We start from the raw sequence: 15,729 nt of genomic DNA, 5'->3' as shown, positions 1-15,729 counted from the left end.
TGATACACTCCTAATTTAACACAGTAAAAATTAAACACTTCATTTTTAGCAACTTATACGGGTCCTTTTTCCCTCACCATTGACCCTCAAGCACGTTTTTCACGGGCCATTTTCTGTACCCCTTCTGTTCCAGAATGACTATCGCAAGCTGTCCATGCAGTGCAAGGACTTCGTGGTTGGTGTCCTGGATCTGTGCCGGGACTCAGAAGAAGTGGAGGCCATTCTGAACGGGGATTTGAACGCGGAGCCGGTGGAAGCGCAGAGACACCGAGCGTCACTGAGCCGTGTGAAGCTGGCCATTAAGTACGAAGTCAAAAAGGTAACTCCTCACAGCTCTCAGACGCTGTGGTGGGAGGGCAGTGCCACCTCCTCCTTCTGCAGGTGTTGTGAACCTGTGGTCAGATGCACAACTGAGACATGGTGTGAGTAATCAAGACTTTCTCGCAAGGCAGAAGGGGACTATGAAGGAGTTTAGTTTAATCTACTTCCCACTGCTGAGAAGTGGCAGGAGATTTTAATGACATAAATCAGATGTGCTAGAAGGCTTTGCACAGTTGGTCAGATCCTCCTCCTGATTAACCCAAAAGGTATTTCAGTGGAGCCAGATTTTCACTCAGTGACACTCGGGCTGCGTCTCCCTGTCAGCCAATGTCATAATACCTAATCCAAAGAGAAGGCTGTGTTGGTGAAAGTGTTGGTTTCAACCCATAAGTAGCTCATCTGCAACTGTGTGTCATAGTGAGAAATTCCACATGATTTACTGTGTTTGTTCCTTTAAAAAATATTTTATAACTCAGCCCTGGAAATGTGTGGAATATACCTGTGGCTGCTTGATCAATTCATTTCAGTTCTTCATCTTTGTAGCTGTGTTTATTGGTGTTTTGGCAAGTATTTTCAGTGGATGCCTCTCTCGAATTAGTTTGTATTTTGTGAATTAATGTTAAGCGTTGAAAAACAGAGCTGTGCATCACGTATTTGACATAAATACATATTCTTTAGTTGCAGTTTTTATTGTATTGCTGTGTTGTTCTCTTCAAGATCCCACACTAGCCTAGCACACAAAATAGTTAATACTGTGTCCTGTTGTGAAAGGAGCCAGGAAATACAGCAGTGCCTATGTATTACTTACAGCTACCTATTTACGTGATTAGTATCACTTCCATTCCTTACAGCCATTGTAGTTTCATCATCTCCACAAGAAGCCTTATGTCTCTCAGAATAAATAACCCTGTGTTCTGTGGCCACCTCTTGAGCCAATCTGCCATATAAAACGAATTGTAAGCACCCTGCCAGAACAACTGAGGATTGCTGGTGTTTATGATGGCCCCAAAAGATTGATCACAAAAATTGTAAACACAGATCCTAAGCAGCAAATCATCATTTCCAGTAGAGAACTGGTCTACAACAGATAAATGCATATTAATTACAAAAAAATCAAGGTAAATATATACAGGCATTAAATTAATTAAAAAGAATGGAACAGGGGGAAGAAATCAAAGTGCATAAGCATGCTGTAGTGTCTAAATATCATATACATTCTTTATGCTATTGCAGTTTAATGTGTACCAAAACTTTGTTGAGACTCATGACTCAGCTTTCATGCTGAAGGCTGTGGTTTTCTTTTATGAGTTTGTTGTCACTGGTGAAATTCACTGCTGAGCAAAGGGCCACACAGATCTGTTAAGAATAACAGAAATCTAAATAGCGCAAAAAAAGAAGAGAGAATTCCTCATAGCAAACTTCTTCTCTTCTCTTGCAAGAGAGAAACTCAGAGTGCTGGCTCCAGTTCATGACAGACACAGTTCAGAACCTACAAGAGTAATGATCTTGTTGGGAGGAAATAGATGGTGCAGAGTTGTTACCATATTCATACATGTGCATTTCCCTGTAAGTGGCCATTACACAGGGCATGGCAAGGATGGAAATGTTTCTGCCATGGTGGTCCTTCGATGCTGGGATTTGCTCTGTCAGACCTGTGACAGATTCTAGTGATATCCTGACTGGAACAGATTCAGATGTGGGAACTCCACATAGGGTTATTTCAACGCTCTAACTATAGGAAGCAGACAAGAATGTGGCCTATTTCCTTAGCTTTCCATATTCCTAGCTGTGCTTCCAGGTCAGGTCCATCAAGGTCAGTTCCCTGTGTAGTCAGTGCAGTCAAACAGAGCTGCAGGTCCATGAAATAGTTAATGAGCTGTATGCCCTTTCCAAAGGAAGGAGAGGCAGGAAAAAACATATGACAAGTACCAAATGTGTTCAGAACTTCACTGCTAGGGAAAGGGAGTTTTTAATTCTATTAGTAAAGAAAGTCTTGCACTTAATGCCCTGGGTACTGCACCGAAGTGGAGCCCATCTTTTAAGCATGATGTGCTTTTGAAGCTGAGGTTCAGACTGAAACTGCAGCCCCAATAGTGAAGGACTAAGGGAATTAAGGAAAAAAACCAAAACATAAAGAAGGAATTAGTCTTGCTCTGTATGCTGAGCTGCTGTTGTATTAGTGCTTTTAGTTTTGTGTCTCAACTCTGACTTTTAGACTGCCAACAAAATTCCAGAGAAGAGCCAACATTGGGCCAACTAATGTGCAGTTCTTGATGAGACAAAAATCAGGATGGAATTTCCAAGTGAAATCAATAAGAGCTGGAATAAAATCACAGGAGTTAATTTTCAAACCCTGAAGTTTTGAATAGATAGATAAGAAAGAAGATGCAAAATTCTCTTTGTATGTTGTGTGCTTGTGTATCAGAGTGTGCCAGGATCTGTTCTTGCTCCATCTAAACCCAGCCATTATGATGGAAGAAATAAATAACATAATCACTCTGAGTCATACAGAAAAATATTTACATACTGATGACTTGGTTCACGGTCATGAAACTGAAAACATCAGAAGTGTTACTGTCAATTATGCTTGGAAAAGCAGCTATTAAAATTGGCATGTTTTTCCTTTTAGTGTCCAGATACTGTTCTCATGCATTTTTGTTTGCTTGAGTTAGGACTGGAGCTGAAAGTATTAGATACGTGTGATAATAAATTCAACATATGTAATGAGAAGTAAGAAGCTGCATGGAAAACAGAATGAGAGGAGAATTGCAGGAAGAACAAGGTTGTAGGATGATGTGAGCAGTAGGTAAAATGTGATGTGAACTTACTGTCCTTAGAGGAGATGAAGCTGCAGGCAAATACAGGTAATGCAGACACACACCCAGCAGGGGTGGGCAATATGTTAAAGTTGCTGAAAATAAAACCAATACAATCATAAGTTGAAGTATTTCAGTAAAGACTGAGAGAGGAGGGATGAATTTCAGAGCTTTTATGGATGAGAAGTGACACAACTTGCTCCAAGGGCTTGGAAGTGGTGCACATTGTGCAGTTGCCAGCAGTTAAATAAGTTGCTGAGATCCTCTCAAGAGCCTTTAGACTCACTGCCAGAGAAGAACTTGCCCATAGCCCTTGGCATCTTATTCACTAAATCTTCCCTTTTTTTTTTTTTTTTTTTTTTTTAAATTATAGCAGATCTCCTCTTAGTGTCAGATCAAAATGTTGATAGACATGGGGAATAAACCAGCACAGAGCTCTGGATGGGGTGCCACAGGGCCCGTGGGCTGATTCCCAGCCCTGGGTAAACTTCCTTAAAGCTCCTTTACTGTTTCTTCCCCTTCCCTGTGGTAACAGAAGGAATGATGCGGGTGTTTCTTCTCTCCTCTTCCCTACAGTTTTAAGCCTGATTTTAAAAATGTCTTTGTAATTTGAAATAATTATTTACTTTCCTGCCTTTGTCCACAGTTAATCTGCTGTGGGATTTGTCCCTTTGATGTCCTGAGTTGACAATGAAATTTATCTTAGCAAAAGAAGAGGCTGGGGGCATATGTCAGAATGCACAAACACACAAAAACCCAATCTCCTCTTCTCAAATGGGCCAGGCTGGCAGTTTTTATGGTGCATAAGCTTCAAAGATGACAGCCTAATAAAAAGAACAGAAGCAGTTTGAGTCAACATTAATTTCTTAAAAGACTTTTTTACAACCTCTTTATTTATTTCTCTTGGCCACTCCACTTTATGTACAAACTGCATTAATATGTGAACTAACTGCTTAATGCATCACACATCAAAATGCTTAGGGACTTTAATTTTACAGCAAAGTAGATTAAAGTATGAAGATTTTCTCCCTTTCTAAATATCATGCAGCAGTTTCAGGTTGCTCTTCTTGAGAGGTTTAAGGTTCCCTGTTTTCATTGCCAATGATTTAATTTGATTTTATTTAAGAAGTCTGTCCTGCTGTACTACTCTATGCACTTTTTAATGAGATTTGGAATATTAATAGAGTTTTGCAAGAAAGCCCTGGCAAACAACAGTATATGTAGTACATAATGATCTCTGCAGAGTACAAGGGATAATAAAATGGGTATCCAAGGTTTACAGTATTTTTATTCTTTTCTCCAGAGCATAACCAACTGATATCAAATCTCCCTCTTAAACCAACCCAAATTACCAGTTATCAGATTTATTTTCAAATCCCTTTTTGTGAAACACCTAGCCTTCTTTGTTCTGATTCACTAGTTATTGACAAGTGTATTACCAGATTTCTTCAAACTGCTGTGAAAACCAGGCTGTTCATCCTTGCACTTAACTGGTGTCCCACATGCTCTTGTGATGTGGCAGTTTCTTCTTTATTTATTAACCTTTGTTTTAAAGGAAATGAGAAAAAAACATGGTTCTTAAACATCTAGTGTTACTTTAGACCCTAAGGTGATCACAATTGTGTATGTAGCAGTTATAAAACTTTTCTTATTAATGACAGCATGTCTTGGTTTTCTTTCTTTTTTCTTTGCAGTTTGTGGCCCATCCAAACTGTCAGCAACAGCTACTGACAATCTGGTATGAAAATCTCTCAGGATTACGGGAGCAGACCATTGCTATCAAGTGTCTGGTTGTGCTGGTTGTGGCATTGGGCCTTCCCTTTCTAGCCATTGGTTATTGGATTGCACCATGTAGCAGGGTACTGAATTTTATAAATTATGTGTCTTGTGCTGTTCTGGGAGCTGCTTTTCCTTTTCTGGTGGTCAACATGCAATTTCTGCTGCTTCCAAATTGTAACTAATTAATGATATTTTTAGCAATCTCTAATCTTGGGCCAAAAGATGCTATGGGGTTTTTTTTTATTTGCACTGTAAAGAGGGGACCACAATGATGAAGTATGAATATAAATTAGCATTAAGCTGAAGGAAAGAAAAATAACCTTCTCTGAGAGTTTTTTTTCTTTTTGAAATTTCCCTAGGTTGTGCTCACCTCACAGTCTCTGCTGTGCAATTTATTTGTATTAGTAACATGGATTTTTTGAAAGTCACCACTCAGATTCTTTATTGAGTCTCCTCTGGTGGCATCTTCAGGTCTCATGCTGTTCCCATATAAACCATTAGCAGAACATCTGTTGACTTTACTGATGCGGAACTTAATTTTAAGTAAAGTATTTGTTATCCCAGCCCTAGGAGGTCTGTTTGCCAGCTGAACCACAGAACAGAAATTAAATTAAATGCATCATTCCAACCATGTAGTGGGGTATATTTGTAAAAGAGCATAGCTGTAAACCCTTACCTTCTTAAAAATACGTGAAAGTGTAAGGGTGCTTTTACCTTTCCTGATGATCTCACAAGGAAAGGAACAGCAGTGTCTTTGAAATCCTGATAGTCTGTAGCAAGTGAATTGTTTGCAAATCAGGTGTATTGATAGATCTTTGGTAAATCAGATGAAGGAAGATTTCTTTGTTGCATTAGCATTTTAAAAAAATTTAAGTACATTTACTCTTGTGCTGAATGTGGTATTTCAATTTTATTTCCTTACCAAGTGTAAAGCAAGGAAATGTGAGGGTTTTTTATATTTCATTATTTTAGTTCATCTCAGAGAGGATAAGGTTTTTCTCATTTCCTACACATTTGAAGGGAACCTGGTCTTTCCTCTGGGTTAAATGTTTATTTACTTTAAAGATAAAGCTTTATGAAAATAGTGTAACTGTTACTCTCATCCTCTGAAATGTCACTTTCCATTAATATCTTTAGTAAATATATTCCTCACAGTTCCATATAATAGGAACATATTAATATATTTTTAACTGGCGTCTAATATGGAAAAGTGACATTTGTGTTCGAGCTCTAATTCCCAGTAGCAGAAACATCTGATGTTTTTCCTCAGTGCTCATATCAAATAAAAGTGCTATACATTCAGGTCAGTTGTTGGATACTGCAATTACAAAATGCTTTCTAAAGGTCAGGAGCAGGAAGGGAAGGCAAACCTGAGATTATTTGCCCAGGTAGTAAATGCAGTTTAATGTGAGCTGGTCTGCTTAGTTCTTAGTAGCTGACCCAAATTTCAAGGAAAACAGTTCCTTGAAATAAGAAATCTCATATGGTCTTCTGGAAGCAGCTGGTCCTCTCTTCTGGTGCAGACAGACTGCCCCTGCTGCTGTTGTTTTGTTCTTTTACCAGGTGCAGATGTGAATTAAACCTGCTGGATTTATTTTAAAATCACTAGTATTTCTGATCTTATTTTTCCTAGTCCATTTTGTGGTACAGTCATTATTTTTAATAGACATAGATACTTATTTGGCACTTAGAGCTCTGAACATGTCCTGTGGATGGAATATAGTAGCCAGAGATAAGAAAACAATTTTTCCTAGAGCTGTAGTCACAGACAAGCTAATAGTACACTCCTGTTGGTAGGGAAAATGTTTTGCTAGTTGGAGATTTTAATAATTTATCTTTCCCTGGGCTTGCTTTACAAACTCTTTCTGGTCACTGCCATAGTTCATTTGCAATTCCTTGGAGTGTTTCCCCTCAAACATTGCCATCTAGAGTTTATGGAATAACATGAGCACTCACTAACAGGACAGCATACTCCGTGAGGCTCCCTGTGGAGGCTTTTGTATGACATGGCAAAGCATCACAGTTGAGTGCTCTTGGAAGAATATCCTTTAGGAATAAGGTTTCTGGCTGTACTGAGCTTTGAGTGCCCATTTATGCTTCTGGAATGCCTGGTGTTTCTTTGAGAAAACTGAGTGACTGCTTTCATTCTGCCTTTGCAGCTTGGAAGAATTCTTCGAAGCCCATTTATGAAATTTGTGGCACATGCAGCCTCCTTCATTATTTTCCTAGGCCTGCTTGTGTTCAATGCTTCAGACAGATTTGAGGGCATAACGACACTGCCGAATGTCACTGTCACTGATTACCCCAAGCAGATCTTTAGGGTGAAGACCACCCAGTTCACCTGGACAGAAATGCTGATCATGGTGTGGGTTCTTGGTAGGTATATTGCCCCTTCATGTTACTGTCACCTTCTTTCCTGCAAATAGAAATTCTGAAAGGGGGGAGAGAAGCCCAGGTCCCAAGCCTTTGATCCAGCTGCTGTGTCCAGCAACTAATAAACCCTGATAAACCTAATAAACAGGGCATTAGAACAGATTTTTAATCATTTGTATCTCCTGGTTTAAGCACTGCTTTATCTTAAACTGTGTCAGGGTAGGAAGATGAGCTGCCGTCTGGGAGTCCCAGCTTATACTCATGGGGAGGAGCCTCTTTATTTGGCAGAAGGCAGGGACTGGGATCTTCCAATCCAGTGTGTGGCTACTCTGACTGTGGTTGGGATGGCAGCAGCAGCCCCTCTGAATTACACAGCCAGGGAAAAAAGGACAGAAAGTTGTGGGGTTGTGATGTTGTTATTTGTTGGGTTTTTATTTTCCCTAAGAAACTTCTTTGAATCAAGGAAAAAGTCTTGATTCACAACAACTACATCTCAAGGTTATGGTGAGGCTGTGATCTGAATTGGATCCACATAAATTAATTTCTGAGGAGAAGTTTGAGTAAGAAAACCGAATTACACCTAGCCAAATTCCACTTTGCATGCTGAAAAGCATCTTATTCTGCAAAGTGGAAAAACAGTAGTATAATTGTACCATTTATATTTGGTCATCTGTGTTGTTGGGTAGTTGTGTTCCTGTGGAAAAATTAAACCCTCTGATTCAGAAGTGGTTTAGGAATGTAAATGGTAAGAAAGTAAGAGGACATTTTTTCCCCACACTTTATTTTTCCTCCTTTGGAATTACAGAAGTCTTGTTGTTAGGCCACAATACTTTCACTGTGAAGTCAAGGCTCTACGCCACCCTCTCTCGTGATGTCTGAACTAAATTTACATTAATTAATCTCAATTAATACCTTGCTATTCCATCAACCCTGTTGAAACCAAGAGAGTATAACCTTAGTCAAGGGGACGATGATGCTGTGATACTGCAAATAAGTGCAGTATCTCTGCTCCACTGGTATCAACCACTTCCATGAAACGGGAGAATGCAGGGAATTTAAATGAAAACTGTTTGGCAAACATTGCTGTGCTTTTTCATTTCTTGTTGCAGGTATGATGTGGTCAGAATGCAAAGAGCTGTGGCTGGAAGGACCCAGGGAATACATCTTGCAGTTGTGGAATGTTCTGGATTTTGGGATGCTGTCCATTTTCATTGCCGCTTTCACAGCCAGGCTCCTGGCATTCCTTCAGGCCACAAAAGCACAACAGTATGTGGACAACTACATTGAGGAGAATGACCTCTCTGAGGTCACACTTCCTCCAGAAATTGAATATTTTACTTATGGTGAGCTTAGTTTATCTACAAAACAGTTTGAACATAGGAAAGCTTGAAGGATGCATTTAGAAGCCTCTCTTTACCCTAGAGTTAAATTTGACCCCCTTGATTTTAAACATTTGGAAGTTATATTTTATTCTTGGCTAATTGCATAACAGATAAAATGTTGATGTGATTTTTTTTGTTGTTGTTGTTCAGTTGTTTGATAGTTATTCGTATTCCTCAACATCTATCAGCATTTCCTCCTGAGGGAAGGATGGTGGCCCTGTCTGCTTAAGTAGAATAAAAGTACTAAATACTAATTGCAGTGCAGAGATTGTCAATAAAGGTGTGTGTCTGTATTTGCAACACAAGAAAATGCTGCTGACAGTGTATTTTAGGATGTGTTTTATGGGCTTCAATATCTTTTAACAGCAGACTTGGTTTTGTTACTTACCTTAATTGCAATATAACCACTCTGAACTTGTGCGTGTATAAATACACATTTAGAAACACATGGGATTTTGATATGAAACACACTTTAATTCAGTGTTGCTCTGCTAAGATGGTGCATGAATTCACATAGTAATTTATGTATTGCTTCTGTGCACATTGTGTGTAAAACCCACAGTCCTATTTCTTTCGAGGTAATTGGCAAAAATCTTTATCATCACTATGGGAACTAGGTTATATCCTGCAAAAAGCAAAAGCTTGGTGTAACTAATAAATGAAATTGTTCATCAGGCAACACTTAACTTCCCATCAATAAAACACCAAATAGGAATAAATTTTCCAGCTTTAGCACGGTGCTTGTTAAGATAGGTAATACAGGCATGTTAAGAAAAGCAATAAGGAATTACTCTCTAGTTCAGGTTAAAATGCAAACTGCAGAAGAAAATGTCATGTTTCTTCAAGTCACTTTTCTTCTAACAGAAGGTAATGCAACTCATATTCATCATTTGTGACTCAAATTAAATAGGAATAGAGCAGCAACTATTAGACTCTTCAAATATTTGTCTCAACTAAATTCAGACATGTTAGTGGAAAAATCCTATCAAGGTTTATTCTTCAACGTTGTGATAAATGAGTAACCCCTGTATTTCGTATCTTCCAGCTAGAGATAAATGGCTCCCATCTGATCCCCAGATAATATCTGAAGGCCTTTATGCAATTGCTGTTGTTCTCAGCTTTTCTCGGATCGCATATATCCTGCCTGCAAATGAGAGTTTTGGGCCCTTGCAGATCTCACTTGGAAGGACTGTTAAGGACATCTTCAAGTTTATGGTCCTTTTTATTATGGTATTTCTTGCATTTATGATTGGAATGTTCATACTGTACTCCTACTACCTTGGAGCTAAACTAAACCCAGCCTTTACAACGTAAGTATGAAGTTTCAGTGTAAGTAAAAAGCCAATATGAAACTTTCAGGTTTTTCACTAAGGTACCAAAGTCTGTGAGATGCTGTGTACTCTCTCTTGGCATTAAAATAAAACTGAAGACCTTAGAAAGCAGAACACAAAGGACCAATTGTTCCCTGTTTGTATAATGGAAGCTTTCATTTCAGCCTAACATAACTTCACCTGTATATATTTCAATCACGCAGACTTGTGGGCAACCAACTGTAAGAGAATATTACTTGATATAAAACACCTTTCTAGTTCCTGTTGTTCTGTTAGCTCTGATGGATAGGTAGAGCACAGGGGAGAAATGGAAACTGCTGTGAAAAAAGCTTCCTTGCATATTTGCTGTTTTGATCAGTGCTCTACAAACCTGATTCACAGGAAAATTAATTGAGATTGTTTATCAGTCATTGTAAACACAACTTATATATTTATTTGTGTAGTTAGTAACAATGCCTTCCTCTTTTTTTTTTCCCTGTAGAGTGGAAGAAAGTTTCAAGACCTTATTTTGGTCAATATTTGGCTTGTCTGAAGTAACCTCTGTTGTCCTCAAATACGATCATAAGTTCATCGAGAACATTGGTTATGTTCTTTATGGCATATACAACGTAACAATGGTGGTGGTTCTGCTCAACATGCTGATTGCCATGATCAACAGTTCATATCAAGAAATTGAGGTGGGCTCTGTTCTCAAGTTGTTCTCTTCTGTTATGCCGAAAAAAGGGTAGAGTTAATATGAATTATTTCAGTGATATGCAGAAGTACAAAGAAGAGATTACCACAGTAAAGGATATCACAAAATGTATAAAATAGGGCTGACTTTATCTAACAACTCAGCCAAACTTGCAGAACCTCACGGGTTCTAAAGTAGTTTATCTTGTGCCATGTACACATTATATTTGGTATCCAACTTCAATTAAAAAAAAAAAAATCAGAAAATGTGGAGTAATGAAGATACCTGCGTTTCAAAAATAAATCTCCGGTTGCTGAAATGAAAGTAAAAGTGTATTTATAGTGCCAGCTTTCCAGACCATGGGTTCAAAGAGTACTGCATTTATACAGATGCAGGCACATACCCACACAAACAGGAAGAAGGATTATCTAAGACATAGTGCACAAATGAATATGTCATTCCCAGTCTTTTCCATGAGTTCTGGGGAATGTTAGGGAATTCGGCAGGAGAAAGCTAGTTATAATCCAGCCTTGGAATACTTCAGCAAGAATGTATTAGGACAAAATAAGTTTGTCAGTATTTAACACAATTTCTTCATGACCACGAAGTTTGTATTTTCTATAGTCCATTATAAATCAGAGTTACTTGTCCTGGTTATGTAAAAAGCTGTGAGCACTACCATTTTAAGCCATTTTTTGCCTTGAGTCTAGTACTTCAATACTTGTGCAAGTACCAAACTCATGTGACCACTTTAATAAGAAAAACAAGACTTGAAAAATCCCTGAAAGCTCCACTTTAAATAGCAAGGAGTTTATATGTTGGCTTTCACTCAGTGCAAAAATTATGCTTGTTTAAATGCTTCACGTGCTTGAACTAAGTATTCTCAATGAAATGTTGCCATAAGGAGACAACTGAAATTTGGTTGAAATAGACTAAGTAAAATGGCTGCATTTTTGCAGAGCTGCTGGAAGTCTTACTAGCAAGAAAATAATATTTTATGTAAAACCAGAAAGATATTTAAAAGAAGTTTCATTTGAAAGAAGCTTTGCATTTCATAGAAACCAAGAACATAATCTGTTTTTATTTCCTAACGCAGGATGACAGTGATGTAGAGTGGAAGTTTGCTCGTTCTAAACTTTGGCTGTCTTATTTTGATGATGGAAAAACATTACCTCCACCCTTCAGTCTTGTACCAAGCCCCAAATCTTTTTTCTATTTCATCATGAGGATCGTTAACTTTTCAAAGTGCAGGAGGAGACGGCTACAGAAGGACATTGAAATGGGAATGGGCAACTCCAAATCTAGGGTAGGTTCTGAGATCTTTTCATTGCAGTGACGAATTGTGTGTCCATTCCAGCAGTCGTGTTTCTTTTTAGTTTTAGCCTATAATCCAAGCTTCTGATGACAGTACAGTAATTAATCATTTATATTAATAGATCTCTATTTCAGACTGCCTAAACATACTGCATAAAACAAAAAATCACTATAAATTTTATTAGAGCACAAAATCCAATGCCTGGGAAAACATAATTAAAACAAAAAATTGATGAGTATTCAAAGATGCAAACACTTCCCACAAGGAGTTACTTGAATATTGAATCAAGATGCTTTAAGCCTTCATCAGAAAAAGTTTTAGGTCAGGGTAAAAAAAAGGGGGAGGGAGGAGGGAAAACTTCCTCCTTTTCCTGTTCTAGTGAAAGGAAAAGTGTGGTCTGTGTGATAATTCACTTCCTGCTGTCAAAGCTTGTTCCAAGCTGAAGCCAACTGGAAGAAGGCCAGATTAGCAATCTTCAGCATTTCCATGACATTCTAAATTTGGGTATCTAAATGTTCTTTACAAATATGAATGGAATGCAGTGTCTCAATGCCCTTGTGAGAATTAGGTAACAATTCCCCTCGTTTTACTGATGGCAAACTGGGGCATAGACAGATTAAAGAGGATACATGTGGCTTTTTTTGTAAGTTAGGCTCAAGGCCCTTTGTATTGCCAAGACTGAAAGCAGTACTTTGAAAATAATTTGTGTTTGTTTTGCTATAAATGAACAGAAAGTGATTTGGTGACTTCTAATTGGCCACACAAAATTAATGACAGGTTCACATTAGTGGGCTGAATCTATAGATACACTTTTTTTACTTCACCCCCACCAGTGTATCTGAGAGAAGAGGGAGGTCTCTGATCTGGAAGTAACAAACCTTCTGCATTGGTCACAATGCCAAGGTGGCTTTTCTTTTTCTCTTCTGTTTCTAGCCCACTTCTACAAAACCCTTAAATTATCTGGTATCAGATGGCTTTGTGATCAGTTGAACAATGACCATTTTAAAAATTGTACTGCTATTCCTGAAAATGGTTCTTTGGCAAACTCCTTTCAACTAAGCAGAGCTGATTTGAGCATGTATTTGTAGTAAAAAGTGTGCTCAAGGGTGCAGATCCACAACAGCTCTTTGTTAAAGCCAGGTTAGAGGGTCTCTTCTTGCTCTGGCCACTCATCCCTGCCTCCAAGTTATCACTATTTCCTCAGAACAGGATGGCTAAAATTATCAGCATTTAAAAAAACCAAAACAAAACCAACATATAATTCAAGGCAATCTCAGTTTTTAAAAAATAATATTCTGATATAGTAAAAGATGGAAACATCCCCAATATGTCTAAAGAAAAAGAATAATGGAGCTGAATTCTAACTGTGAATTCCATAATTTATTTTAATTTTGTCTTGTTTCTTCCTAGTTAAACCTTTTCACTCAGTCGAACTCCAGAGTTTTTGAATCCCACAGTTTTAACAGCATTCTCAATCAGCCAACACGCTATCAGGTAACTACATACAGGGATCACTGTCCTGAGTAATAGAACTGTGACAAGGTTCTAGCAGAATTTTGTGTTTCAAATCGATTTTGCCTTCACCAGATAAAGAAAACCTGCTGTAGAAATCAAACTCTAGGATGCTCCTTGAAAGACAGTTACTGTGCTCAAGCCCCATTATTTGAAGCATTTCAAAACTAGTTCATACAGTACTTAAAATTGGTCTTTGATGTCCCAGTTGGGAAAGCATGAGGAGCAAACATCTGAAATTGGTTTCTGGGGAGAGGACGTGAAAGCTAACTAGGTTGGCTGCTTCCCTTCCTTTCTCAGCATGCCCCCAGAAAAGCACACGTGAGGCAACTGCTTCATCTGGGGCTGTTCATTCTTTCTCTTAGGCAGATGTGACAGAGAGAGCTAAGAAAGAAAAATGAACGGTGTTTAATTATATAATCGCATCTGATTATATAACTGTTTTAATCTGGCAGCAAATAATGAAGAGGCTGATAAAACGTTATGTTCTGAAAGCACAAGTGGACAAAGAAAATGATGAAGTCAATGAAGGTAAGAAGAAAGACTGTCTGCAATATTCAGAGACAATTTTTTTCATTAGGAAAAAATGCATTGTATTAGGAACCAGTATTACAGTGATGCACAGGGGTTTTGAGTGAAAAGAGGGATTATTTCTATTGCACATGCACTGAGGCTCAGATAGTAATGGAAGTATGCCCATGTCATCAAAAAAATGGAAAAGTAGGACTAAAGAAGTAGAACTGAGAAATATTATCGGCCCCATTTTACAGATAGAAAATGAGAGCACAGACATAATGCACAGAGGAAATCTGTGAAGGAGCCACTAACTGTATTCACACTTCCAGAGTCCTAATCAAAGCTGCAGGATCTTTCTCTCTGTTTCATTCATCTGAACACACAATTACACACAATTTACCACTTCACACCATGAACTACTTATCTTGCCTTCCTTCATAAAGCTATGAGGAATAATCACCTGTGAAGCTGCCCATCATAAAACAAAGCTCCACAGTCAGCTGCATGGTGATAAAAAATGGCAAATGTAACCACTATTTTAGTGGGAGACCTTTTAAGAAACAATGGATCTGAGCTCCCTGGCACCTGTGAGAGAGAGGTGCATGCTCCAGGAGCAAACCCTAACTCACCACTGGGATGAGATTAAGGCAAATGTTGTCCTCCTTCCTCCAGCCTTCCAGGAATGAAACACAGGCCTGCAGTCCAGCAGGGAAACTGTTGTGCTCTGGGCAGATCCCCAGACAAGAACTCTAGATAAAATGTTATCAAGCAATAGAGTGATGCAGTGATGGACAGCCTGAGGTCAGATGTTTTATTGTCACGGCAGCATCAGGCAGCTGTGTGCATGTGTGATGTGAGGGCCCTAAAAGGGCTGCTCAGCTCTCAGCTAAGGCAATAAAGCTTCTGTTTTTCTCCTTAGTTGCTCTCTGCTTACCTATAACTCTCTGCAGCAAGAAGCAGGGAGCAAAAAAGATTAAATTAAATCCCCTTCTGTGCCTTCAAAAGGCAGCATTGTGCACTGACTGTTATCCTGACACTTCCCCATGCTGTGTGTCTGTACAGAGCTGTGCTTGTCAGTGACAAAAGCAGAAAGGCTCCTAAAAGTGAATCCTCTCAGTGTTCTGCTCTCCTGAATTCCCACTGCTTCCTCCTGCTCCTGCTCTGTGATGTAGGAAATCATCTACCTAGTGACTGATGAAAAGACTATTCTGTCACCAGCAGTGCCAGCCCTTTCCAGGTCCCTGATGCCGCTTTGGTGTTGGCAGAGATGTGTTCAAATTAGCAAGACAGTGCAGAAGAATCAGGGTTTGCTGACATCATGGTTCCGGCTTTGGCACCAGATTCTGTAGAGGACAGTCCACTTTGAGCAGGGCAGGTAACCCTTGATTTTTATTCTTCAGCTGCACAGCCAAACCAGTGCTCTGTGCCCTGAGCATCTCACTGGTACCCAAAGTACAGACCCAGCCTCTGAAGACACAATTCTTGAAGTCTGCTATACCCTAAATAGAAAACATTGGCATTCCTATGTACTACAACTGCTTTTACAAAAGTCTAGGGATTTTTCCCTGTCCTGCATCACTAGAGAACTTAGGTGCTTCTTCATACTCTTGTATTTCATACATGACAAATAATTTCCAGATACTGTGTAAGAATTCACATCCCTCACACTTGCTGGAAGAAATGTACTTGAACATTTTAAAAAGCTTTTGCT

The 15,729-nt window shown here is 38.8% G+C and overlaps 1 protein-coding gene across 2 annotated transcripts in view; it reads left to right on the top strand.

The window, feature by feature from the left end:
* The window catches only part of TRPC3 (transient receptor potential cation channel subfamily C member 3), a 34,969-nt gene that overhangs the window by 18,062 nt on the left and 1,178 nt on the right, over nucleotides 1–15,729 (top strand). For both annotated transcript variants that reach the window (XM_010406452.3, XM_039551630.1), the window contains exons 3-11: nucleotides 134–319; nucleotides 4,832–4,996; nucleotides 7,076–7,292; nucleotides 8,399–8,632; nucleotides 9,717–9,981; nucleotides 10,484–10,679; nucleotides 11,772–11,981; nucleotides 13,401–13,484; nucleotides 13,958–14,033. In XM_010406452.3, coding sequence (XP_010404754.1) covers nucleotides 134–319; nucleotides 4,832–4,996; nucleotides 7,076–7,292; nucleotides 8,399–8,632; nucleotides 9,717–9,981; nucleotides 10,484–10,679; nucleotides 11,772–11,981; nucleotides 13,401–13,484; nucleotides 13,958–14,033 — 1,633 coding nt within the window. The remainder of the gene's footprint in view (nucleotides 1–133; nucleotides 320–4,831; nucleotides 4,997–7,075; nucleotides 7,293–8,398; nucleotides 8,633–9,716; nucleotides 9,982–10,483; nucleotides 10,680–11,771; nucleotides 11,982–13,400; nucleotides 13,485–13,957; nucleotides 14,034–15,729) is intronic.

The sequence above is a fragment of the Corvus cornix genome, chromosome 4 (genome assembly GCF_000738735.6).
Source record: "Corvus cornix cornix isolate S_Up_H32 chromosome 4, ASM73873v5, whole genome shotgun sequence".
NCBI classification, from domain to species: domain Eukaryota; kingdom Metazoa; phylum Chordata; class Aves; order Passeriformes; family Corvidae; genus Corvus; species Corvus cornix.
This window is presented reverse-complemented; position numbering and strand designations above follow the sequence as displayed.